This window comes from Erythrolamprus reginae, chromosome 13, assembly GCF_031021105.1.
Source record: "Erythrolamprus reginae isolate rEryReg1 chromosome 13, rEryReg1.hap1, whole genome shotgun sequence".
Taxonomy (NCBI): domain Eukaryota; kingdom Metazoa; phylum Chordata; class Lepidosauria; order Squamata; family Dipsadidae; genus Erythrolamprus; species Erythrolamprus reginae.
In genome coordinates, this window is record NC_091962.1 from 7,267,909 (window position 1) to 7,294,311 (window position 26,403).

At 44.7% G+C, this 26,403-nt stretch overlaps 1 protein-coding gene across 5 annotated transcripts in view; it reads right to left on the reverse strand.

The window, feature by feature from the left end:
• The window catches only part of DPF2 (double PHD fingers 2), a 110,146-nt gene that overhangs the window by 71,979 nt on the left and 11,764 nt on the right, over positions 1-26,403 (reverse strand). For 4 of the 5 annotated variants that reach the window (XM_070766352.1, XM_070766354.1, XM_070766355.1 and 1 more), the window contains 6 exons: positions 22,810-22,888; positions 14,820-14,957; positions 11,565-11,693; positions 11,258-11,370; positions 9,834-9,915; positions 1,469-4,554 (listed from right to left, as the gene is read on the reverse strand). In XM_070766352.1, the coding sequence (XP_070622453.1) occupies positions 4,478-4,554; positions 9,834-9,915; positions 11,258-11,370; positions 11,565-11,693; positions 14,820-14,957; positions 22,810-22,888 (618 nt within the window). In that variant the 3' untranslated portion in view covers positions 1,469-4,477. Of the gene's footprint in view, positions 1-1,468; positions 4,555-9,833; positions 9,916-11,257; positions 11,371-11,564; positions 11,694-14,819; positions 14,958-22,809; positions 22,889-26,403 lie in introns of those variants that run through there. The other variant, XR_011560503.1, reaches the window with a different exon arrangement.

The window sequence follows — 26,403 nt, forward strand, 5'->3', positions numbered from 1 at the left end:
GAGCGGACTCTAAGATGAGCTAACATTCAAGTAGTCCTCAACAAACAACCATTAATTTAGTGAACGTTATACAGGTATTTCTTGACTTACAATAGTCGGGACTCATTCACACAAAAATATGATTTTAGAATTCTAAACGAACCCCAATCACCCTTTTGCGATCACCTTATGACAAGTGAAGTCAAGGGGGGGGGGGGGAGCCAGATTCACTTAACAACCAGATCAAGAAAAGCCATAAAATGGGGCAAAACTAACAAATATCTCACTTAACAGAAATTTTGGGCTTGACTGTGCTCATATGTCGAGGATTACCTGTAACGTTTGTACCCTATGACAATCATTAAGTGTTATACTTCAGGATTTTTGACAAATGTATCTTTTCTTTTATGTACACTGAGGGCATATGCACCAAAGACAAAATTCCTTGTGTGTCCAATCACGCTTGGCCAATGAAGAATTCTATTCTATTCTATTCTTAAAAAAGTCAAAATATCAAGCTTGCCCAAGCTTTTGCAATCCATATTGGAATAAAGCATCTTCCAGATTTGGCTGAAGAGGATCTGTCTGGTTTGGCCAGCTTTAAAAAAATCCAGACCGGACAATAACCAATACAGTGATACCTTGTCTTAGAAACTTAATTGGTTCCGGGACGAGGTTCTTAAGGTGAAAAGTTTGTAAGACGAAACAATGTTTCCCATAGGAATCAATGGAAAAGCGATTAATGCGTTCAAGCCCAAAACTCACCCCTTTTGCCAGTGCCGGTTTTAACGCTGCTGGGATTCCCCTGAGGCTCCCCTCCATGGGAAACCCCACCTCCGGACTTCCGTGTTTTTGCGATGCTACAGGGGAATCCCAGCAGGGGAATCCCAGCATCGCAAAAACAAGCGCTTCGCTGGCAATGGAAGTCCGGAGGTGGGAGCATCAGTGAAATCGCAGCATCGCAAAAACACCAAAGCCCTCGAAACCCCACCTCCGGACCTCTGTGTTTTTGTGATGCTGCGATTTCATTGAGGCTCCCCTCACTGGGAAACCCCACCTCCGGACTTCCGTTGCCAGCGAAGTGCCCGTTTTTGCACAGCTGGAATTCCCCTGCTGGGATTCCCCTGCAGCATCACAAAAACACGGAAGTCTGGAGGTGGGGTTTCCCATGGAGGGGAGCCTCAGGGGAATCTCACCAGCGTAAAAATGAGTGCTTCGCTGACAACGGAAGTCCGGAGGCAGGGCAGCCCAGTGGCGGCGGTGGGTTTGTAAGGTGAAAATAGTTTGTAAGAAGAGGCAAAAAAATCTTAAACCCCGGGTTTGTATCTCGAAAAGTTTGTAAGACGAGGTATCACTGTATTGTCTGTTCCCTATTGTAGCAGCTGCATTTTAGAGACCTTGATCTGAATCGTTGCCGTGTAGCTCAACCGTACCGCTTTAAAAAAAGAATAAATATCCGCACCAGATTGTTGGACCGACACCACAGGAATAAATAAAAGCAGTATTTATTAGCTAATGCTTATTACAGCCTTAAAATAAAATTGGAGAGGGAGCCAAAATATATTTCAGCTTCTACTGCAGCAACGAAAGACGGGGCGGGGAAGGTATGGAAAAGTTTCAATATTTACTTTTTTTAAAAAGAAAGAACTCCAAACCTATGCAATCCACGGGTGCAGAAATCAATTACTCAGAAAGGAACGGGGGGGGGGGGGGAGGGGGAAGAACTCAACGTAGAACGGATAGTTGTAGAAGTGTGGGGGGGAGCGAAAATCGGGACACAGTGCAGAGGAGGTGCGAAGCTGCACAACTATTTGTGGGTGTCACAATGAGAGAGAGAGAGAAATGAGGTATTACAGCCCGTCCTAACTACCACCCACCCCCTGCAAACTGACAGAACTAACCTGAGCATGAAACCCCCCCACAATGTCGCAGCTCTGAACAGATTTACACACTATCCTCCCAGCCCCCCAGCTAAAGACCCAGGCTACCATAAAACTGGTTCCAAGAAGCCATTTTGGTTTTTTATTTGGGTAGCGATATGTATATTATTAAGACACAGGTGTGATGCTTCGAATGAGGACCTGGCAAGCCAGGCAGGGGATGAAACATATAATAATACCCCCACCCCACGGGAACAATTCTACAATCTTCTCTCTTTGTTTTGTGCACGAGGGGGCCTGACAGCCAGCCCCCACTGCATCTCCCTGGGGTACGGAGGGAGAAAAGAATTTAAATGATTTTTTAAAAAAAGACTACAGCTAAAAAGGAATCCAGAGCCAACTACAAGAAGTGCACAAATAATAGTTCTCTCTCCCCCTACACAAAACTCTGAGACCTACTAAGTTCCCAAGAGACCTTTTAGTCTTCAAGTTTCAAGTCCTCTTGGTGGTGACTGGATTAAAGCTTCCAGCAGTCACTTTGTGCCTGGCTCTCCGTGGGCCAAATCTGTCCCGCTAGGACCCACCTCTGTCCTTTCCACTGTTGGGCCCCACTGCCCATCATCCTACATAGCAGAGCAATACAAGGGAGGCACCAAGTCAATCACCGAGACTCAAGGAGAAAGACACCCCACCGGCCTTTGCGAAGTTCACACTCGCATCGACCGATTCCAGCCCTTAGAGCAGAGAGAGGAGATAGGTAGGAGGGTGGGAGATCCCCTTTGCTTTGGCAGTCCCGAGTCTTCCCTCGCTTTCGGCAAGGATGGAAGAAGAGAAGAAGCCTTCGGAGAAGACGCGGAAGGATGCGTGAGGAAGGGAATGTCGGAGGTAGGTTTTAAAGACAATCTTAGAAAAATCAGGCACATTACAAGTATAATATTACACAAAAAACCCTTTTCCAGCGGGATCTTGCAGGAAACCTTGCCACTGGAAGGGGGGGGAGAAAAAGGAGTTGTGGGGGGGGGGGGATTCAGATTTTAAAAAGCATCACTTGTTGGCAAGACCAAATCCTCAAATTGGGGCCAAGGGAGAGGGGGGAAAATATTGGAAAGAAAAAGTAGGTTTGTTCCTGCAACACCCCGAGCCCTATCAGACCAGGAAGCAGCAGGGTTGGAAGAAATAGCATGTGGAAGGAACATGGCTCACTCTAGCCTTCGCCTCTGGTGAGATGGTGACTCAAAATAAGATTTTAAAGCAGCTTATTGGAATTACGACACGGGTGTCTAAACTTGACAACTTTTAAGACTCGTGCACTTCAATTCCAAGAACATCTTAGCCATCTAAGACTCAAGAATTCGAACTTGCCAGCCAGCTAAGGCTTGAGAATTTCAATTCCCAGAATTCTCCAGCCAGCTAATACTTGAGAACTTGAATTCCCAGAAAGCTGAAACTCAACAGCTTCAATGCCCAGAATTCCCCAGCCAGCTAAGACTTATGGACGTCAACTCCCAGATTTCCCAACAGCTGGGGAATTCTGGGAGTTGAAGTCCACGGGTCTTAAAAGTTGCCAAATTGGATTACCCCTGCTTTAGAGTCAGCACCCACCCAAAAGCGGCCCAAAGAACCACTACCCTCGACGTCTTCCACACAACTTACACATCCCAGCAGACTCCCTGAATGAAGGGAGGGAGGGAGGGATGAATGCCGGGGTGTGTTAAAAAGCCTGACGGAGCTTTAAATGCTCTCACACACCGACACACTCGCAAACGGACCTTCCCGAGGAAGAAAGCATCTTGAAATCCACTGTCACACAGATCGATGCAGGTGGGATTGGGTACCCGAGCCCCATCCTTAAGGAATTTGGGTAAATGAAGATCTAAACCGATCGGGATTTTCTTAACTCGTCCAAAACACCGATTTAGCAAAGTCCGAGATGATCGTTTTGAACGGGGCGAGCGGAGTCGTGCTTGCGTGCGCCAAGCCTGGAGGAAGCTTTCGATTTGAGCTCCCATTCCACCCATGATCCTCTCAAAGGCTGCTGTGGTGCCACTTTCGAACCACGTAAAAGAGGGGAGGGGTGGAGCAAAATAAAGATTTCTTACAGGGACAAAGTGGAGTTTAGAAGCTTTGGGGTGAAGACCACTGCGATGGAAAAAAAAGTCAGTAAAAAACATTTAATTGGGGGGGGGGGGGTTGCTTCCGGTCTTGCTTGTACAGACAGAGCCCTCAAGCTGGGCTGTCAATCCCAGACCTTGTTGGTGAGAAAAGGAGCAACCTTCCATGCTCTCAGGCCAGCTGTGGTGCTCTTTAGCCTATCATGGATGCTGGAGCATTTATTATTATTTTTTTGGGGGGGGGAAAGGGATCTCAAAGTTCTTAGGTGAAGAGTAATGGAAGGGATTTGAAGCCCTGACTGTGAGAGGTGGTGGTGGGGGAATGACAGAAGGAGAGACACAGTGAGGCAGAGGGGTGTGTGTGTGTATTTGTGTGTGCGTGTGGATGTGTGACCCAACCAATAAGGGAGACACTGACCCAAAGTGGGAGGCAGCAGCAGGAGAAAGATTAAAACCCCAAGAGAAAAACCGGACACGTCAAGGTTCTTTCGAAGACTTGAAAAGCAATCAGGAGGCATTTTGGTTCTGGAAGATCGAGGCTTTCTCCTTCAGCAAATCCAGGCAGAGGTGACAGCTCCAGCTCCCTGCCAGGAGAAAAGCATTCCAGTTATTCAAGACAGTGGGGGGAAAAAACACCCTTGATGTGTGAGGGGTAGTCCTTGACTTACAACCAGTGTTCCCTCTAATTTTTTTTTTGGGGTGGGCGGAAAAGTATAGTGTCTGAGCGGCAGTCTCTTCGGGACTGGGCGGCACAGAAATAATAAATAAACAAACAAACAAACAAACAAACAAACAAACAAACAAACAAACAAACAACCCTGTTTTGCCTCAGAGAATTTCAAAATAAAATACTGTACTGTGTGTCTATAACAGTGAGCTCATAATAGGGCAACTCTATCAATACCAAAATGCCACTTAAATAGTTGAGCTAGTTTCAAACTAGATTTTGATTTTCTTTCTCTCTTCCTTACTCCCATTCTTTTTCTTTCTCTTTTCCTTCCTCTCTTTTTTCTATCTGTTTCTCTCTCTTCCTCTCTCCTTCCCTCTCACTCTTTCCCTCTCGGCTTCTGAGCAGGTTTGGAAAACTCTGAGTTGATGATGATTTTTAAGTGAGCGATTGCTCACTGCTCAGCTTAGAGGGAACTATGCTTACGACCATAATTTCGGTGGAGGAATTTGTCCAGGTGAGTTTCGCCACCGTCCTTAGATGAATCGCTGCCAGGTGTTAAGTCGCTTGGTTCTTAAGTGAAATGTGGCTTCCCTTCCACACCCATGGACTTTGCTCGTCACAAGGTTGCAAAAGGAGGACCAAGTGAACCCTGGGACACTGCAACAGCCATAAACGTGAGTCAGCTGTCAGGCATCCGAATATAAACCATGTGACCAGGGGGATGCTGGGATGGTTAGTGTGAAAAAGGTCACTGTTTTCACAGTGCTGGTATATATTTTGAATGGCCACTAAATGAACAGTTGCAAGCATAGTTCCCTCTAAGCTGAGCAGTGAGCAATCGCTCACTTAAAAATCATCATCAACTCAGAGTTTTCCAAACCTGCCCAGAAGCCGAGAGGGAAAGAGTGAGAGGGAAGGAGAGAGAGAGGAAGAGAGAGAAACAGATAGAAAAAAGAGAGGAAGGAAGAGAAAGAAAAAGAATGGGAGTAAGGAAGAGAGAAAGAAAATCAAAATCTAGTTTGAAACTAGCTCAACTATTTAAGTGGCATTTAAGTGATAGAGTTGCCCTATTATGAGCTCACTGGTATAGACACACAGTACAGTATTTTATTTTGAAATTCTCTGAGGCAAAACAGGGTGGCTTTTTTATTTATTTGTTTTATTTATTTATTATTTCTGTGCCGCCCAGTCCCAAAGGGACTGCCGCTCAGACACTATACTTTTCCGCCCCCCCCAAAAAAAAAATTAGAGGGAACACTGGTTGCAAGTCGAGGACTACCTATAATAATAATAATATTATTATTATTATTATTATTATTATTATTATTATTATTATTATTATGTATTGGATTTGTATGCCGCCCCTCTCCGCAGACTCGGGGCGGCTAACAACAATGATAAAAAACAACATGTAACCATCCCATTTAATAAAACAACTAAAAACCCTTATTATAAAAACCAAACATACACACAAACATACCATACATAACTTGTAATGGCCTAGGGGAAGGAATATCCTAACTCCCCCATGCCTGGCGACTCAGTCCCTCAGAATGATCAAGGAAATGGAGCCCCTGCCTTACGAATCCAGGTTGCAACGCCTTGGTCTCTTCAGCCTTGAAAGACGGCGTTTAAGGGGTGACTTGACGGAAGTGTATTAAATCATGCATGGGATAGAAAAGGTGGGTAGAGAAAAAATTATTTTCTCTATCCCACAATACCAGGACGAGGGGGCCCTCCCTAAAGCTCATAGGTAAGAAAGCGAGGACAAATCAAGGGAAATATTTCTTCACCCAGAGGGTCCTTGGTTGATGGAATTCCCTTCCAGAAGAGGTCGTGACAGCTGTCAGCCTAAATAGCTTCTAGGCAGGATTGGACAGATTCATGGAGGCCAAGTGTATCATAGGTGGTTATTGAAATGGATGTCCATGTGCCACCTCTATGTTGGTTGAGGCAGGCAGGGGTCCCTTGAGTACCATTTGTTGGGGGATCAGTGGAAAGGGAGGGTCTTGCCTTCCCTTTCTGCTGAAGATCCCCATGGACAATTGACGGGCCACTGTGGGACACAGAATGCTGGACTCGATGGGCTTTGGCCTGATTCAGGAGGGCTCTTCTTATGTTTATTTTTATTTACTTTATTTATTTTGTCCAATACCCAATGAGGGTTTTAGTGGGTATATATCAATATACACATAGTAAAATACATGATGAAGGTTATAGAGGAGATACTCATAGTAAAATATATCTAAGAAATAATAGAAAAGAAGATATAGGAATAGAATATATAAATGAAAGAATAGAAGAAGAGATATAGGAATAGAGGAAAAGTATTGGAGATATAGGAGAGCAATAGGACAGGGGACGTGTTGGGGGTTTGGGGATGACACTATGGAGTCCGGTAATGAGTTCCACGCTTCGACAACTCGGTTACTGAAGTCATATTTTTTACAGTCAAGTTTGGAGCGGTTAATATTAAGTTTAAATCTCTTGTGTGCTCTTGTGTTGTTGTGGTGGAAGCTGAAGTAGTCGCCGACAGGCAGGACGTTGCAGCATATGATCTTGTGGGCAATACTTAGATCTTGTTTAAGGCGTCTTAGTTCTAAGCTTTCTAGGCCCAGGATTGAAAGTCTAGTCTCGTAGGGTATTCTGTTTCAAGTGGAGGAGTGAAGGGCTCTTCTGGTGAAGTATCTTTGGACATTTTCAAGGGTGTTGATGTCTGAGATGCGATATGGGTTCCAAACAGATGAGCTGTATTCAAGGATGGGTCTGGCAAAAGTTTTGTAAGCTCTGGTAAGCAGTGTGAGATTGCCAGAGCAGAAGCTACGTAGGATTAGGTTTACAACTCTTGAAGACTTCTTGGCTATGTTGTTGCAGTGGGCTTTGGCACTTAGATCTTTTGTTATTAGTATACCAAGGTCTTTAAGCGAGTGGGGATATATGTTCTTATATTTCCCCATTCTCTGCTTATTCCCACTTCTTTTAGGATTCCCAGGTCAGAGCAGAAGCTTATGGGCGGTAAATCATAAGAGTGATAAGCCTGGAAGGGACCTTGGAGGTCTTCTAGTCTAACCCGCTACCCAAGACAGGAGTCCTGATACCATCCCTGACAAACCCAGTGAAAGCCTCCAGGGATGGAGCACCCACAAAGCCAAGAGGTAAGCTCTTCCACCGATTTAACTGTTCTCGCTGTCAGCAAATAGAGGCTAGTGATCCAAGGTAAGCTGGTTTGGGACTCTCTGGAGATGAGCAAATCATTACTGCCAGGTTGGCATAGATATGTCAAAGTCTCGGGGCAGAGGTCGTCACCTCCTCCAAACTAATGCTTAACTGGAGATTTAAAGATTAATTCCAGGCACTTCTAAATGGGACGGTGCATTGGCTCACATCCTGTGGGCCTATGCAATGGATGGTTCTATGTGAGTCACCTCCTCATTGGAAGACAAGTTGCAACAAGAGTGGAGACACACACACACACACACACACACAGAGCGATACTTTCTCTGCATCTCTAACTTAACTGGAGCTGTCACAGCTCGTGTGTGACTCATGATTCTCTTGTCAAGTGATGTAAAGATGACTGTTTGAAATTAGCACGAGCTGAAAGGATTCTCAGAGCCCTGAGTCAGATCTTGCTCTGGAAGAAAGGGCTTAAGCCACCATTTTGCCTGATACAGGAAGGGTTGGCATTTTTTTAAAGATAGCACGTGTACGAGTGCACGTAACATATGTCTTAATTTTGAACTTCCTTCCTTTCTTCTCCTTCCTCTCCTTTTAAAATCCCTTCTTTCCTTCCCTTGTTAAACTCCTTCCTTCCCTTTTTAAAACTCCTTCCTTCCATTTTTAAATTCCTTATTTCCCTCCCCTTTTTAAACTCCTTCCTTCCTTTTCTTCTCTTCCTGCCTTCAAATTCCTTCCTTCCTTTTTAAAAATTAATTCCTTCCTTCCTCCCTCACTTTCTTTCATTCTATCTTAATTTATATGCTGCCATTCCTCCAATAGGATGACCATGGGCAGCTTGAGATCTGATGAGCTTTCACCAGAGAAGGCCAAAAACCTTGTGAGTTGGACGGTACAACAAGATTTGAGGCTTTGAGATGCTATTTGTTACATAACATCCAGGTGCTGGCCATTTCATCTTGGAGCATCGCAGGCACTGAGACCATTAATGGAACAGGTCTCTAGCCTGCAAGGTCAACTTCCACATTTTGATTTAAAAAATAGAATGAGCCACAGCAGTGGGCCATAATCTGGGGTCTTCCTGATGTTGTGATTCAGTCTGAGGCTCCTCAGGGAACGGCTGGAACTCTGCCGGCTCCATGCTCAGAGGGGGAGGACGAGGAACAGGAGGAGGAGGAGGAACAGGCAGACGGGGAAGAGGAATGTCAGGACGAGGAGGAGGGGGAACAGCCTGAGACCCCCGGGGGGGAGCTCTCCCCAGCGAGTAGCCTGGAGTCATTAGATGAGAACGCACAAGCCATCATAGATATGAGGCAGAGAAGGGCAGCACAACGAAGGGGACAATTAGCCAGGTACTTCCATCCCTAATAGGCAACAGCTGGGTTTGGGTGTGGTTCTCCTCAGAAAGGTTGAAAAGGCAGGCCCGCCCTTCCTGTATTGTGGAGAGTTATCTTTTGGGAGTCCTGTGACCTTGCTTCGATCCTTGGCGTCTCTGATTCTGGCTTGTGGCCTCGAAGGCTGAAAACTTGGGGGAGGCGTGGGTTTTATTATCTACAGTGGTGTGTGTGCCAGCAAGAAGCCTGTTGTATTGTCTGGCCGTCGTGACTCTTCTGTGAAGCTTCATAGCATTCCAGTTTGTAAGAACAGTTTTTGTTATCTGTGTTTGTTTTCAAATATATAAAATGACTTTGCTTTTTACCAGCGTGTCTGGCTACTCTTTTTAGTTGGTGTTGGCGTTTGGGGGAACCCAGACAGAACACCTGATAACTTGGATCACCAATTTCAAGGCATCCAGGAGAAAGAAAGAAAGAAAGAGAGGGAGGGAGGGAGGGAGGGAGGAAGGAAGGAAGGAAGGAAGGAAGGAAGGAAGGAAGGAAGGAAGGAAGGAAGGAAGGAAGGAAGGAAAGAGGCTGCTCAACAATTCTGGGCTGCACAGCCCTTCACAACTCCAAAATCTCACCCAGGCAGTGAGGGGGGGGGGGGGAGCCACAAGAAGGGGAACAGAATAGCACTCACCTTCTGGGGGTTCTGACATAGGTGGGGTGAGGCAGTACATGTGATAACCACGGTCACAATCGTCACAAAACAGCAGCTGGTCCTGAGGAGAAAGGGAGAAACCATGAAGAAAGATGCTGTTCAACTCCTCTTCCGTTTGGACTGGAAAAAACAACGTCCAGAGGGTTTAAGTATTCCCTTTTCTTTTTATGAACCCCCAAAATGTGACATTTCCCAGCATGCAAAAGACCCCATACTTGGAAGGCTCTCCAGAACGGTCAGACCAGGTGAGGCTGGAAGAACCTGTTTTGAGTTCAAGGCAACCGTTTCCAATTTAAGAGGGTTTCCCCCACCCCACCCAAAAAAATTCCAAGCAATTGATACATTCAGACCCTGGCCAAGTTCACAGCACAATCGTCACCCAGAAACAAATTACGGAGTTGCACTCCCCCAACATCCTAAACTGGATTCATTTTTAGCAGCCCAGCATGACACACCATGAATCTAGCTGCTCAAGTTATGATTCAATGTACAGCAAAAACGCAGAAAATGAGTTTTCAAGAATGAGAGGGCGGCGGCTGTGTGAACACTCAGCCACATTCAGGACACGTTTTGAAACGGGATGCAAACAAGAATATAATCCAGATTTTGTGATTCAAATCTCAGATCTAATCTTGGTCTTCTAGGGCAGTGATTTTCAACCTTTTTTGAGCCGCGGCACATTTTTTACATTTACAAAATCCTGGGGCACACCACCAACCAAAATGACACAAAATGACACCCTAAGACACTCTCCTCTCTTTTTCCATCCCTGTCTCCTCCCCACCCTTGTGTGTGTGTGTGTGTGTGTGTGTGTGTGTATACACATTCTTGAACCATTTCCAAAAACAGGTGATGGCTGGGTTTTTCTCTCTCTTATTCTTTGGGTGCTTTTTATCATATGCTTTAAATCAAGAGTCACTTCTCTCTCTCTTTTGTTTCTCTCTCTTTCCTCTCATTCTCTGTCTCAATCATTTTCTCATTTCTTTTTTCCTCCCCTTTTTGCTCATTTCTCTCTCTCTCTCTCTCTCTCCCTTTCTCTCCTTTTCTCTCTCTCTTGCTTTCTTTCTCTCTCTCTCCTCTTGCCTTCTTTCTCTCACACTCTTGCTTTCTCTCTCTTTCTCTCTTTTCTTTCTCTCTGCTTTCTTTCTCTCTCTCACTCTTTCTCTCTCTCACTCTCTCAGCAAAAAGTTGCGAGACCGGAACCTGAGCTTCCTTCTTCGCGGCACACCTGACCATGTCTCGCGGCACACTAGCTGAAAAACACTGTTCTAGGGGGATCCATCGCGAGAAGCAGGCTTTAAAAGATCCAGGATCAGAGGTGGGAAGAGAGAATGGAGGAAAGGAGATTCTTGAACCAGATCAGCTTTTGGGGGCAGGAAGGGAGAGGGGGAAAACACACTCACATCGTTCTCCGAAGTGCCGCAGATGTTACAGCACTTGCATTCAATACACTGCCAGCGGTAAGTCTTGACAGCAGCCATCATGACTGGGGTGAACTGCAAGCAAGATGGGTGCCCTAGAGAGAGGGGGGGAGAGAGAGAGAGAGATGAGATGAGAAATAGAGAAGCAGCATTAAGATGAACCCACTTTGCCCTAGGAAAGGCGGGGGAGTTATATGGCAGGGGGACAGCTAAGGCAAAAGAGAGCCTCCCCCCCATGTCCTTTCCTCAAGGGTGCACCCACAAGGGGGAGAGAGGGTCCCCATCGTACCTGATCGCCCGCAGTCTGAGCATGAAACCAGCTCTTCGGGTTGCCCCGTCTTCTTGTTGATCTTCGAGTCTCCCAGACAAAAGTCGCAGTAATTATTGGGCAGGGCCAAACCATCGGGACCCTTCTTGGCTAGGAGGGAGGAAGGGGTTTGTCGTTCAAAGCGTGGCACAGGATCGCCCCGTTTAGCAGCTCAGCTAAACCCAGGGACACCCTCCCATCCCCACCCAAAAAAAAGGAAAAGGGGGGGGGGGCAAATCCTGCACAGAAAACCTTGGGCAGCATAACTGAGAGATCAGAAACACAACTTGAGCCCAGCAAGTTCCCTAACATATATACTCACTGCAAGCTATTTCTGTTTTTTTAAACCTCACCTTGGTGTGGTTGCCTCTGGCCACCACTTAAGTTTCAAAACCACTGTAGCTGAGCCTATTTCTAACTGTATTGGGTATTTTAACTTATTATTTATTCAAATTCCCTCTATTTTAGCCAATTTCATTGTATTTTAACCAGTCACAGTTTTATGACGACTGATCTCATTTATCATATATATTCTCCCCTTATCTATCTATCTATCTATCTATCTATCTATCTATCTATCTATCTATCTATGTTATATATATATTATATATATATATATATCATATATATTCTCTCCTTATCTCTTATATCATATATATTCTCTCCCTCCCATCTACTTCTCTTCTTTTTACTTTCTATCGTTATATATATTACTTAATGTCTATTCTCTTCCATATGTATTGTACATTGGACAAAGAATAAATAAATAAAATAAATAAATAAATGTGGTCCTTTTCCTCCTTTGATATGGTGATTGACTAATCAAATAAAGTTTATATTGATTGATTGATTGATATAGGGTACCCTATTTTTCAGAGTATAAGATGCACTTTTTTACCCCCAAAGAGAGAGGGTGAAAACTTGGGTGCATCTTATACACCGAATGTAGCCCCCACCCCTCCAGCCACCCCCACCCCTTTGGCTTCTGCATCCCAGCAATTTACCTCCTTGCTGTAAACAGGGCAGAACCTGATTAGCACAAGCAACTGATTATCGCCGTGTGCTGAAACTGAAAGTGAAACTAAAGCTGCACGGATGCAAGTTGCTGGGAGGGAGAGGCAGGGACAGAATTTTATTTTCTTGTGCTAATCAGACTGCTAAAACTGGATGCAAGATGTCTTGCATGTCTATAGAATGTCCAAATTATTAGACTTATTTTTAAAAGATTGCTTTATTATTGATTAAGACAACTTAACAAAACGAAGAAGCTTTTTTTCAGAAGACCTGAAGAGGCCCAGCGCTTTTGTATCTTCTTTTAAACAGCAGAGAATAATGTATACTTTCAAAAAGCCACCTCAATTTTAACAGCATCTGTACAAGTATAGCCTGAAATGAATTTAAGAAATCTTTCTGGCATTAATATACTGCCATAATGTACATTTCTCCAATTCTTTGCTATTTCTACCGCTCGGGCACACACAGAGAGAAATACACAGCAAACATTGTACATCTTCTGTGTTGTTTGCTGGGAGGCAGAATTCCAACCTTCACTTTCTCCCCTCCCCCCCCCCCCCCCCCCAAAAAAAAACCTAAGGTGTGTTTAATAATCTGAAAAATGCGGTAATTGTAGCCGGTCAATTCTCATTGGAAGTGGGCCTCAAGGCACCAGGAACTTCTCTGAAAAATGGAAGGGTGAAGGAATTGGCCGAGAGAGAAAGAAATGCTCCTCACTAGAGAATGTTCCCATTGATAAGCATCAGTTGGGCAACAGAGCTTGGAAGCTCTTTCGGACTCCGGCCACTGCAGGTGAAGAGACCCAGCAAGAAGTTGGGGAGGGAAAGGGTGGACAAATGCCAAAGTGGACAAATGCAACCTGACAGCAAGACTGTTGCATAATCTCCATTAGGCAAGGACCAGCAGGGCCAAAGAAAGGTTCTGCCCTGATTCACAGGGACCAGGCTGAATGGCAGCAGAGAAAACCGGCCACGAGACTCACCCTCCCCACTCTACCCCCCCAACTCCGCAGTCTGCATTGGTTGTCGATCAGTTTCCGGTCACAATTCAAAGCGTTGGTTATGACCTATAAAGCCCTTCATGGCATCGGACCGGAATATCTCCGGGACCGCCTTCTGCCGCACGAATCCCAGCGACCGGTTAGGTCCCACAGAGTTGGCCTTCTCCGGGTCCCCGTCGACTAAACAATGTCGTTTGGTAGGACCCAGGAGAAGAGCCTTCTCTGTGGCGGCCCCGGCCCTCTGGAACCAGCTCCCCCCAGATATCAGAGTTGGCCCCACCCTTCTTGCCTTTCGCAAGCTCCTTAAAACCCACCTTTGTCGTCAGGCATGGGGGAATTGAGATTTCCCTTCCTCCTAGGCTTATAGAATTTATACATGGTATGCTTGTATGTATGAATGGTTCTTTAAATTGGGTTTTTTAGATTATTTTTAATATTAGATTTGTTTACATTGTCTTTTTATACTGTTGTTAGCCGCCCCGAGTCTTCGGAGAGGGGCGGCATACAAATCTAATAAATAGATAGTGTTGTGATTCAGCAAGAGGCTGCTCAGGAGGATGACAGCGCAGAGGAGGGGACTGAACAGTCGGACGGGGGAGAGGAGAGTCAGGAATGGGATGAAGGCGAACAGCATGAGAGCCCCGGGGGGGCGGCCTTTCCCCAGCCAGTAGCTTGGAGTCATTAGGTGATGACGCACAAGCTGTCATTGACATGAGACAGAGACGTTCAGAGCAATGAAAGGAGCAGTTAGAGATATTTTCACCATTGAAATAGAAACAGCTGGGTTTGGGTGTGGTCCTCATCAGCAGGGTTTAAAAGGCAGGCAAGCCCTTTAAGCCATGTGGAGTGTTATCAGCTAGGCGTGGCGTGTCTTGTTTCTTGGCGTCTCTGTTCCTGGCTTGTGGCCCAGCAGCTTTGGAAGATCCGTGGGAGGTATAGGTCTGCTATCTACAGCTTTGGCTTGGCAGCAAGAATTCTGTATTGCTGCATGGACTTTTGCCTTCGTGAATATATCTGAAGATACAGCATTTTCCTGTTTGTAAGGACATTTTCTGTTACCTGTGTTTTTCTTGAATTTTATAAAACTGCCTTTGCCTTTTACCAGTGTGTCTGGATTCTCTTTTTGGGTTGGTATTGGCTTCTGGACTGACACAGACAGAACAGAACAGACAGACAGACAGATAGATAGATAGATAAATAAAAACTCAAAACAAGCAGCTTACTTTTCTGCTCCTCTGATCTCTGTGAGACAGGAGTGGGGGGCTGAGAGTCCTCTTTGTCCTCCCCTTCTTCTTCCGCCAGGTGACAGTGAGCGTAGTGGTAGCTCAGCCCAGGACGGTTCTTGTAGCGTTTCCCACAGACTGAACAGGAAAGGATCAGAAGGAAACATTGAAAAGCACGCCGGCTGTAAAAGAGTACCCCCCCCTTCCATGTCCCTTCTCAGCAATCAATGGGCTAGCCTTCAGTGAAATGCCACCCCAAAGCACCTTGCCTGCTTCCCCCAATGGGCAGTCCTAAATATACAACTGGTCACTTAATGAATGCAAAGTTATAATAGGCCTCCTCAGAGCTACCTATGACCTGTGTTGGGGAGTTATGACGTCTGCACAACCCACCGTGCGGTCCCACGATCACATTATGGGCCCTTAGCAACTGGCCCACTTTTGCGGCATCCTGTGGTCATGCGACTGCTATTGTGAATTTTTTAAGGAGGGGCTGGTTTTTAGCGTTTTCTTCTGGTTTCCAGCCCAAACACACACACACAAAAAAAAGCCCCATTGGGGGGAAATGGATTTGCTTAACAACTGCTGCATTCATACAAATGATCATAACTTTGAATCTGGTCCCCTGATGCTTCGAATGACAGCTGTGATGACTTAACGATTGTAATTCGGGGCTCAATTCCAATTGTAAGTTAAGGACCACTTGCACAGAAGTGGAAGGGGTGCCTATAATTGCAGAGAACTGGTAGCAACAGGTTGAGGTAGAACTGGATTCCTCCCGCTGCACCCAAGTTCTGCCTGCCACCTTGTTCTAAGGGACTTGGGGGAACTCCCTCGTCCGTCCGTTCGAGGCCATGAGCCAAACAGCTGCTGGCCACAATAACGGAATGACCCACACGCCGTACCCCAAACCCAGCATTGCAACCAATCCACAGAGTACATGCAGACAACGGACGATGGAATTTAACCCTGTGGTTTTTCATGAAACAGAGGGCTGGAATTCTGCAGAGGTTATCTGATGTCCAAAAAGCAAAGGTTAAGGATATTCAGTGGACAACGAGGACACTTTTTTTCTGCCACATGTGCAGAATAATGAGTCTTTGGGGGTGGGGGATCATGTTTACTCAGTTCTTCCCAAACCCCATGCCTGACCCTGATTTACCACCTCCCTTCCCAAATCCGTCCTTCCCTATAAATTCTTTGGCATAAATATCCCTATTCTAGACTTTATTATAACAAAGCCTGTTAGACTTCCCATAATTAAAAGGCATGCAGAGGTTTTTGTTGGGGTTTTTTTAAATTTATCCCGATTCCATTTTTTTTGTTCTTTTCTTCCTTGTTAGGCTTGTTAGACTTCCCATAATTAAAAGGCTTCCAGGGGTTTTTGTTGGGGGGGTTTCTTCTTAAATTTATCATGATTCAATTTTTTGGGTTCTTTTCTTCCTTGCGCCAAATTTTGGCTCATGTGATGCTTGGAACACATAGCCAACCCCTGTGCTTCTGTGCAGCTTGGTGCTTTCTTGGTGCACTGTTCTCCAGTGGTTCTCCTCCTACCTCTCCGGTCGGTCGCAGTCGGTGTTAGTGGGGGGTCAGAAGTCGACCTCTAGGTTTCTCCCTTGTGGGGTGCCTCAGGGGTCGGTCCTCTTCCCCCTGCTATTTAACATCTACATGAAACCGCTGGGTGAGATCATCCAAGGGCATGGGGTGAGGTATCATTAATATGCGGATGATATCCAGTTGTACATCTCCACCCCATGTCCAGTCAACAAAGCAGTCGAAGTGATGTGCCGGTGCCTGGAGGTTGTTGGGGCCTGGATGGGTGTCAACAAACTCAAACTCAATCCAGACAAGACAGAGTGGCTGTGGGTCTTGCCTCCCAAGGACAATTCCATCTGTCCGTCCATTACCCTGGGGGGGGAACTATTGACCCCCTCAGAGAGGGTCCACAACTTGGGCATCCTCCTCGATCCACAGCTGACATTGGAACATCATCTTTCGGCTGTGGCGAGGGGGGCGTTTGCCCAGGTTTGCCTGGTGCACCAGTTGCGGCCCTATTTGGACAGGGAGTCATTGCTCACAGTCACTCACGCCCTTATCACCTCGAGGTTCGATTACTGCAACGCTCTCTGCATGGGGCTACCTTTGAAAAGTGTTCGGAAACTTCAGATCATGCAGAACGCAGCTGCAAGAGCCATCGTGGGGCTTCCCAGATTCGCCCACGTATCTACAACACTCCATGGCCTGCATTGGCTGCCGATCAGTTTCCGGTCACAATTCAAAGTGTTGGTCATGACCTTTAAAGCCCTACATGGCATTGGACCAGAGTACCTCGGGAACCGCCTTCTGCCGCACGAATCTCAGTGGCCAATAAGGTCCCACAGAGTTGGCCTTCTCCGGGTCCCGTCGACTAAACAATGTCGTCTGGCGGGCCCCAGGGGAAGAGCCTTCTCTGTGGCGGCCCCGGCCCTCTGGAATCAACTCCCCCCGGAGATTAGAATTGCTCCCACCCTCCTTGTCTTCCGTAAACTACTTAAGACCCACCTATACCGCCAGGCATGGGGGATTTGAGACACCTTTCCCCCAGGCTTATTATAATTTATGTTTGATATGTATGTGCTGTTTGGTTTTTAATTATGATAGGGTTTTTAGTTGTTGTTGTTGTTGTTTTAATATTAGATTTGTGCCTGTATAATACTGTTTTTATCGTGTTGTGAGCCGCCCCGAGTCTTCGGAGAGGGGCGGCATACAAATCTAAGAAATTATTATTATTATTATTATTATTATTATTATTATTATTATTATTATTCTAACATATAGTATTTCCGTCAATTTAAGTCCAGCCTGGCAAATGAACTTGCCAGGACTGGTTAATGCATTTAGCAGTAGCTGGGATTTCCATGCTAGCCACTTAAGGGGAGGGGGGGAGGTTTCCTTTCTTCTACACCCAGCATGGACTCTTTAGGCAATGCTTTAAAACTAGCTTCTTATTTAAGGAAAAGCAAACATCACCACTCTTTTGACTCTGATCATAAAAGGAAGAGTGGGAGTTAGTGGAACAGGGAATTCTGGGATTAAGAGATTAGGAATATATCTGCTTTATATACAACTCTCAGCATCCACCATCAAGACAATCCAAAGAGTGTTAGTTAGCAATGTGAGTCCACAACCATCTATAGCAGGGGTCTCCAGACTTGGCAATTTTAAGGCTTGCGGACTTTAAGAGATGCCAAGTGGGGAGACCCTTTAATCTACAGAAAGAGGCCTAGGCTCCATTTTAGGTGCTCTTTTCTTCCCTAGACAGAAATGTACCTTCTTTTTTGCTTACTATCCTTCTCTGCAAAATACTGGAAGGAAGAAGTCCTGATAGAACGGATTCCTAGCTTTAGAAATGTGCCAGGAATATATTCAGACACAAGGGAAACAGAATAAGTAACCAATCGCTTCCTTCACGGCTCAAATTAATCCACAAAACAATGCCATCCTAAAGCTGGAAACAGCTCAGGCCAGAAACAAGAAAACAGACCGTATTTAGAAGGAAGCAGTAGAGCTGCTGGGTAGGAGGGAAGTGGCGGATGAAAAGAAGCAAATCCTTTCCAAATCCTTGAAGCTATGTAGGTCTCACAACTCAGGGATGTCTCGGTGTATGGGTGATATGTGTGTGTGTGTGTGTTTGTCCAGCAACTGGAAATCTAATTTGCCAAGAAGAAAGGAGTCATAGCTCTCTTAAGGATTGCATAAACCAGGGGTCCCCAAACTTTTTACACAGGGGCCCAGTTCACTGTCCCTCAGGCTGCTGGAGGGCCGGACTATAAAAAAAACCTATGAACAAATCCCTATGCACACTGCACATACCTTGTTTTAAAGTAAAAAACAAAATGGGAACGTACTATTTAGAGGGGGGAGAAGATCTGAAATTCATATATGTTTATGTTTTGTTTTTAATTTTATTTTGTTAACATCTGATTGGCTATACAAGGTTTTCTTGGCTTATGAAAAATGTATAAAGAAAGAAGGAAGCCCTTTGGCATAATGGTTAATAAGTTAGAAATATAATTGGTGTTGCACTTTTGGAAGGAACATTAAGGAGGGAATTTAATTAAAAGAAAATGAATGTAACTGAATGACAAAATTAGAAAAAAAAAACCGTTTGCAACTTTTTTGATGATTGATATTAGTTACTAACAAAATATCACATTTTATTCATGGAAAATTAGATGGTGCACTGTGTTGTTTGAATGTATGTTGAGAGAAAAATTAAAAAAAATTACCCCCCAAAAACAATCCTTCCTTCCTCTGTCCCTCCATTTCATTCTTCCTTCCTTCCTTTCTTCCTTGTTCCCTCCATTTCTCCTTCTTTCCTTCCTTCCTTCCTCCCCACTTCTCCTTCCCTCCCTCTCTTTCCCTTTTCTTTCTTTCTCTCTCTCTCTTTTCCCTGTGCTCTTGTCACTCACTGGTGGGCCGGATAAATGGCCTCAGTGGGCCGCATGTGGCCCGTGGGCCGTAGTTTGGGGACCGCTGGCATAAACCCTGCTGATTACATCAAGAACTGGAATCTAGCAGGCCCTGCTCTATGCAGCTACTATAGTCAGCAACCAAAATAGAGATGGGAAAAGATCCGACTCAGTTTATCGGCTGGTGGGAAAGCAAACTCTAGCCCTTCTCTTTCAAGCTTACACATTAACTTTCCTCTTCCACAGAAGAGGAGCAAAGGCAGAAGGAGATTAGTGACCAAGGATTGTCTCTAGTTATCGCTATCAATGGTTGAATTCAGGCTTACAACTATCTTTGCCAGGGAGAAAGCCAGCAGAAATGGTTACACGGGTAGTCCTACTTAGGGACTGTTCGAAGTTACAACGGCACTGGAAAAGGTGACATCACCATGATCGCATGATCAAAATTCGGATGCTTGGTGACTGGTTCGTATTTATGATGGATGCAGTGTCCCAGTGTGTGTGTGTAAGTGACAGAGAGAGATTGAGACCTTCTGACAAGCCAAGTCAATGGGGGAGCTAGATTCACTTAATAACTGGGTTATTAACTTTTATTAACAACTGCAACTATTCAATTAACAACTGACGCGAAAAGTCTTAAAGTGGCACAAAACTCACTTACTTACTTACTTATTTATTTATTTATTACATTTGTATGCCACCCCAGTCCGTAGACATTTGCTTAACAAATGTCTCACTTGGCAATGTAAATTTTGGGCTCAATTATAGTTATAAGTTGAGGACTATCTGTATTCCCAACAATCTGCCAGAATTGAGCACCTCCATTTTTCCTGAGAGCACCAAAGAAATCCAACAATTATGTAAGATCACCTAGGCTGCTGAGAAAGAAAAGAACTGTCCAAGAAATAGCTCAGAGGTCACCTAATGAAGGGAATGAAGACCGAAGACTCAGGCTTTGGGGCTATTATTAACAGAATTTACAAAACCTGGAGCCCTTTTGCCCTGTTCTTGTGCTAACAAATCTTTTCAGCTGGAGAAGGCAAAGTCCCAACTCCCCCCCCTTCCTCACTCCCTGGGACACGGGCCCAGCAGGTAGGAGAAAAACAATCCTCTCTTTAATGCCAATTAAGATGATTGGTATATTAAACAGAATTGAGAGGGTCTAGCAATTATGAAAGTACAGTGGCACCTCTACCTAAGAACGCCTCTACTTACAAACTTTTCTAGATAAGAATCAGGTGTTCCCAAGATTTTTTTGCCTCTTCTCAGGAACCATTTTCCACTTACAAACCCGAGCCTCCAAAACTGTAACAGGAAAAGGCAGGGAGAAGCCTCCGTGGGGCCTCTCTAGGAATCTCCTGGGAGGAAACAGGGCAGGAAAAGGTGGGGAGAAGCCTCCATGGGGCCTCTCTAGGAATCTCCTTGTCTTTCACAAGCTCCTTAAAACCCACCTCTGTCGTCAGGCATGGGGGAATTGAAATTTCTCTTCCCCCTAGGCTTATAGAATTTATACATGGTATGTTTGTATGTATGAGTGTTTTTTTAAAATTGGGGTTTTTTAAGATTGTTTTTAATATTAGATTTGTTTACATTGTCTTTTTATATTGTTGTTAGCTGCCCTGAGTCTTCGGAGAGGGGCGGCATACAAATCAAATCAAAAAATAAATAAATAAACAAACAAACAAACAAACAAACAAACAGGGCCTCCACCCTCCCTGTAACTGCATGCATTGATTCCTATGGGAAAAAATGCTTCTTCTTACAAACTTTTCTACTTAAGAACCTGGTCACGGAACGAATTAAGTTCGTAAGTAGAGGTACCACTGTAAACGCAAGCCCTTGCCATTTCCAACATCTGGCAGAACAGATTTTGGAAATGCAGCTGGTCAGAATGACACTGGGGGAGGGGGTGTCGCCACTGCCAGTTATACTCTACAACAGTGTTACTCAAGTGTTACCGTTTTCTCTTTGGCCTTACTTTGCAAAGCTCGACACCATCTCAAACCCGTCCTCCTCTAGACGAAAACGTCGAATTCTCAATTCAACATTCACCACCACACTTCAAAAAAATTTGCATCTTTCCCAAACGCACAATACGTGCAGAAATGCCTGTTTGTATCCTCCCACCCCCTTCAACATGTCACATACACAAAACCAAAGTAGGTGTCATCTGAAGGGAGGGATTTTGGGCATATTTTTAAAGGAAAAAAAGGGGGGAGGAGGGAGAGGGAAAAGTGGTGGTTGTGGTTTTTTTTTTTAAACAAACATTTCAGAAGAACAAGATCAGGAGGAAATTAAACGGCAAGACAGAAAGAATGGAATACCTCGGTCAGGAGGTTTCGAGGTATGCTTTTGTTTGTAACTATCTGAAACATAGAAAAGAGAATGAGAGAAAGGTGAAGGCAAGTCTGTAAAGTCACACACACGTTAGCTGTACAGAGCGATTAAAAAGGAGGAGAGGAAAATAAAAGCTTACTGGTGTTATTTCAAATCAAGAGGGGCAAGTATAAAAAATTCTTACAGGGAGAGTAAAGGAGGAGAGAAAAAGAAAAGAAAATTTTTGCCCTTTGGAAAGTTCTTGCCAATCGCCCTTCGCTCCCAACTTTTCCATTAATCACCAAGTTTTCGTGGGCTTTTTTTCCCTTTTTTTTTTTTTTGGGCAAATCGATGTGCAGGGAACATGTCAAAGATCAAACAGTTGTGAAATGTGGAGCCAAAGGAGGCGTTGTCTACCGTAACTCTGGGGGGCGGGGGGGGGGTCTGCATGTGAGATGCAACCAGATACAAATAAGACTAGGAAAAAGAAAAAAGAAGCCCAGGATAAGACAGCTTCTCCCACTGAATCCCACTGGTGGGACGGAGAAAGGCCCCCGACTCAGGATGCCAAGTGAGTTTGTTCCCAAGATGCTCTCTTAAGGGAGACAACGTCAGGCAGCAGAGAAGGGGAGAAATGTTGTGAGTCTCTTGGTGTCTCATCGAACTCATAAAGCAAAGCTGAAAACAAAAACCCTTCATCAGGCAAAACTGCCATTTTATTTTTAAAAAACTGAAATTGGGTCAAGAAATATAGTACCTCTAGATACGAGCTGCTCTACATGCGAGTATTTCAAGATACGAGCCACGAGCGGAGAGACATTTCTGTTCTAGTTCCGAGCTCAAATTCGGGATACGAGCCGAGCGTCCACTAGGTGGCGCAAGAATCCTTGCTTTTGGTTATCTCGGAGGGGGGGAAAGTTATTTGTTCCAGATACGAGCTGCCTCGAGATACAAGCTCCCTTATGGAACGAATTATGCTCGTATCTAGGGGTACTACTGTATTACCCTTTACACATTACGTGAATAATGATGTATTTTGGCTCACCCTAGACGACTCTCAGCCCGGTGTACGATTAATAGGGGGACAAGTAAAAGGAGGTGGTCGCAGCCCCACCAGGGCAGTCGCACACAACCCCAGCCTAACACCAGCAGCTGTTCCTGGCTTATACACCAGTAAAATCGAGAAGCTGTTTACTGTAAACCCGGCTCGCCTCCTTACTCACTGTCACACGCGTAAGGTTTGTCTCTGTCTTCCAAAATGGCAGCATCCAGCTTTTTCCGAGCGCTCCCAACTCCTTTACCCTATAAGGAAATTAGATTTTTTTTTAAATGGAGCCAGATGCACCGTATGCTTTCTTTCTGGGTTTGGAGGAAAAAAGTAAAATCTAAGATGGAACCAAATTCCAGTTAGTATGCATTGTACTGTATCTGATTTGTACTTCTCTCGCCCACCCCACCCCTTGCAAAGTGAAGAGGTTGGAGGGAAGAGATTTGAAAAGAGGAAGCGGTTTGGTCTTCTCTTTAGTCTTCTGCAGTCACGATATAAGCTCCTTGAAACCCACCTCTGCCGTTAGGCATAGGGGAACCGAGATATTCTTTCCCCCTAGGCTTCTACAATTTATGCATGGTATGTTTGTATGTATGATTGGCTTTATAACAAGGTTTTTTAGCTGTTTTTAGTATTGGATTATTACATGCTGTTTTTACCACTGTTGTTAGCCGCCCTGAGTTCACAGAGAGGGGCGGCATAGAAATCAAATCAAATCAAATCAATAAATCAATAAATAAAGCCTAAGACTGAAAATGAAGCTTGTCGGATGCTACATCTTTTCTATCCTGCTCTACGGAGTGGAGAGAAAGCCATTTGAAGAGACTGGAAGCATTTGAAATGTGGATTTACAGGTGGCTGTTATGTATAAGCTGGGTTGAAATGAGGTACCCTGTTTCCCCGAAAATAAGTCACCCCCGAAAGTAAGACATAGGAGAGGTTTTGTAGAGTTGCCTAATATAAGGCATCCCCCGAATGTAAGACATAGGAGACGTGCAGCATTCCTGAACAGAACTTATATAACACTGCTGTCCATAAATTGCATCCCAAAACGCTGCATCGATCAGATTTAAAACACATCCAACATGCGGATGCGTTTTTGCTGCAGCACAATACAGGATACAATTCATTGGGGGAAAAATAAGACATCCCCTGAAAATAAGACATAGCACATCTTTGGGAGCAAAAATTAATACAGTGTTCCCTCAATTTTCGCGGGTTCGAACTTTGCAGAAAGTCTATACCACGGTTTTTCAAAAATATTAATAAAAAAATACTTTGCGGGTTTTTTCCCTATACCACGGTTTTTCCCACCCGATGACGTCATATGTCATCGCCAAACTTTCATCTGCCTTTAATAAATATTTTTTAAAATAAACTTTAATAAATAAACATGGTGAGTAATAATCTAAATGGTTGCTAAGGGAATGGGAAATTGCAATTTAGGGGTTTAAAGTGTTAAGGGATGGCTTGTGATACTGTTCATAGCCAAAAATAGTGTATTTACTTCCGCATCTCTACTTCGCGGAAATTCGACTTTCGCGGGCGGTCTCAGAACGCATCCCCCGCGAAAAGCGAGGGAACACTGTATAACACATTGACTTATTTTCAGGGAAACACGGTAGTGATAAGCGGCCTGGGGAAGCTAAGGAAAATCCTCAAAACCATAAAAAAGTGGAAGTTGGAATATTTCGGACATGTGATGTAACACCCGGAAAAATACAGCATATTTCACTTAATCCTCCAAGGAAAGATTGGAGCCAAATGAGGTCCAGGCAGAAGAAGAATATCACGGCTTCAAAATCTTAGGGCCTGGTTTGGACAAAACTCTGCAGCATTTTTTTTCTGTGGATGTGTTTGATAAAAATAGGATCGCCAACATGCTCGCCAATGTCCGAGGATGGAAAGCACATTAGAAGAAGCAGCTTGCGTAACATGCCCACACCTCCCAGGTTGCCAATGCAATCACACTGCCTTCAATGGGTCCAAGGCAATAAAAGCAAGCGCTTGAGCATTCCAAAGGAGAGGGGAAGGGTTAGGAGGCAAACAAAAGACGAAGCTATGAAACTGAAGTCTTGTCTGCTTTCTGACAGTTATGGCCATGAGATTTCCTCATGCGGCGACCACTTGGCTTAGGGACAGAGCTGTCAGTCCCAATCAGCGTTAAGCAAGAATCCCAGTGACTGGTCAGGTCCCACAGAGTTGGCCTTCTCCGGATCCCTTCGAAGAGGCTTCTCTGTGGCAGCCCCAACCCTCTGGAATCAACTCCCCCCGGAGATTAGAACTGCCCCCACCCTCCTTGCCTTTCGCAAACTTCTCAAAACCCACTTCTGCCGTCAGGCATGGGGAAATTGATTCCCCTGGGCCGTTCCGCTTTACGTATGCTCTGTATGAGATGTATGATTGTGTTTTTTATATTAAGGGTCTTAAATCTGTTTTAATTTTTGGATTTGTAATGTTACTTGTTGTAAGCCGCTCCGAGTCTCCAGAGAGGGGCAGCATACAAATCTAATAAATAAATAAATAAATAAATTACTCGCAGGTGGGTGGTTAGTTCTGCTAATCACACTAAGAAAATATGTAGAGCAAGGCTGCCACCCAGTGAAATATGTTAGTAACAATCTTAAAATATTTATTCATTTCCCTAAGCCAGAGGTAGGCAAAGCTGGCTCTTCTATGACTTGTGGACTTCAACTCCCAGAATTCCTGAGCCAATCATGCTAGCTCAAGAATCCTGGGAGTTGAAGTCCATGCGTCATAGAAGAGCCAACTTTGTCTACTCCTGCTCTAAACCAATCCAAGATCTATTTTCAGATGGCAGTTTCAGATGGTGATAACTTGGATTAACCAAGACTCTCAGAATTTTGATTTTTGTATGTTCAGAGTCACCCAGCTAATAGCCTCCACTCTAAAATACCTGCCTTTCCAGCAACTCTGGGAAAACTTTATTCATTTATTTACTGGATTTCTATGCCGCCCCTCTCCAAAGACTTGGGGTGGCTTACAACACATAATAAAAAACAATACAGTGACAAATCCAATTAATTAGTTAAAAATCTAACCTAAAATCCCTAATATTTTAAAAATCAATCGTATACAGACTTCAGTCACACATAAGGCATCGGACCAGAATATCTCCGGGACCGCCTTCTGCCACACAAATCCCAGCGACCGATTAGGTCCCACAGAATGGGCCTTCTCCGGGTCCCGTCGACTAAACAATGTCATCTGGCGGGTCCCAGGGGAAGAGCCTTCTCTGTGGCGGCCCCGAGTCTCTAGAACCAGCTCCCCCCCGGAGATTAGAACTGCCCCCACCCTCCTTGCCTTCCATAAACTCCTTAAAATTCACCTCTGCCGTCAGGCATGGGGGAATTGAGGCATTTCCCCCCCCCCTCCCCCATGCCTATACAATTTATGTATGGTATGTCTGTGTGTATGACTGGTTTAATAATGGGGTTTTTAAATGTTTTTTTTTAATCTATTAGATTTGTCATGAATTGTTTTATTGTATGCTGTGAGCCGCCCCGAGTCTACGGAGAAGGGCGGCATAAAAATCTAATAAGTAAGTAAGTAAGTAAGTAAGTAAGTAAGTAAGTAAGTAAATAAATAACGTTCATCGGCCAGGTAGCCCCATGTAAAGAGCATTGCAGTAGTCGAATCTTGAGGTGACTTTAGGTATCTTTTAAAACCCTATCTGTAATATTGCAACCAATTTTGCTCACCATACTACAAAAAAAAAAGATTTTGAGACTTTGGAAAAAGTTCAGAG